At 28.5% G+C, this 1,056-nt stretch overlaps 1 protein-coding gene across 1 annotated transcript, besides 1 other annotated feature; it reads right to left on the bottom strand.

The window, feature by feature from the left end:
• Window positions 1–625, bottom strand: EDI_057520 (uncharacterized protein; the record flags this gene model as incomplete). Its single annotated transcript, XM_001737174.1, has 1 exon — window positions 1–625. A coding segment is annotated over one exon (625 nt), but the record flags the coding sequence as incomplete, so codon positions are not given.
• A 290-nt stretch (window positions 626–915) lies between these two features.
• Window positions 916–1,053: a microsatellite.
• The last annotated feature ends 3 nt before the right edge of the window (window positions 1,054–1,056 follow it).

Genomic DNA, 1,056 nt, shown 5'->3' with positions numbered 1-1,056 from the left:
TTGATTGCTTTACTATTCTAATGGTTTCTTCTGTTGATCTTCCAATTCCATCATCATTCATTTGAATGTATCTTACTTTTCCTTTGTCATCAATAATGACATATCCTCTTCTTGAAACTCCTGTTTCTACATTTAACATCCCATATTTAATTGAAATACATCTTTTAATATCTGATATTAATGGGAATCCTAATTTTCCTACTCCTCCTTTACTTTTATCTGCTTCACACCATGCTTGATGACAATAAACTGAATCAACACTCACCCCAATAACTTCACAATTGATTTCTTTCAATTGTCCTGCAACTTCACTATATCCAATCATTTCTGTTGGACAAACAAATGTCCAATCCAATGGATAAAATAATAACACAACATATTTCCCTTTATATTCATTAATATCAATTTCTTTGATTGAACCACATGGACAATATGCTTGTGCTTTAAATTCTGGTGCTTCTTTTCCAATTTGTGCTTTTTCAAATGTGTTCATAAATTTCTTAAATGCTTTAATTCTTGGACAACAACATTCTTTCTTACAATACTCTTTACAACAATACTCTTTACAACATTCTTTCTCTTGACATTCTTTCTTACAACATTCTTTTTGTTGATTGCAGGACATTTAACTGTTTGAAATGATGAGATTGTGATGATGAGATGTTTAAATAACAAATGAACTACCAAAACCATCTTTACATAATTAAAATAAGAATGTCATCATCATCACTTGTGCATTCTTCTCATTCTGGGATTTATTCATCTCTCTTTCTTCTTATAATGAATGAACTGGTAAATAGAAAACAAAAATGACAAGATAAAAAAGAAATCGGAGATACACAAAATCACTCATTCGAAATGGTTCTATTGAAGAATATGATGAAGAGAAAGATGAGTGTATTGGTACAAAACATCAATAAGAAACAAAGAAACAGAGATAAAAGAGAAAACAAAATAAGAAGAGAAGTGAATATTAGAATAAGAGATAAAAGATAAATAGAAAAAGAATAAATAAGAAGAAAGATAAAAGAGAACATATAAAACATAAAGAAATAA

Source organism: Entamoeba dispar, genomic scaffold (genome assembly GCF_000209125.1).
Source record: "Entamoeba dispar SAW760 scf_1105229460433 genomic scaffold, whole genome shotgun sequence".
Lineage (NCBI taxonomy): Eukaryota > Evosea > Mastigamoebida > Endamoebidae > Entamoeba > Entamoeba dispar.
Note: the sequence above shows the minus strand (reverse complement) of the source record. Positions and strands in the feature narration are given on the sequence as shown.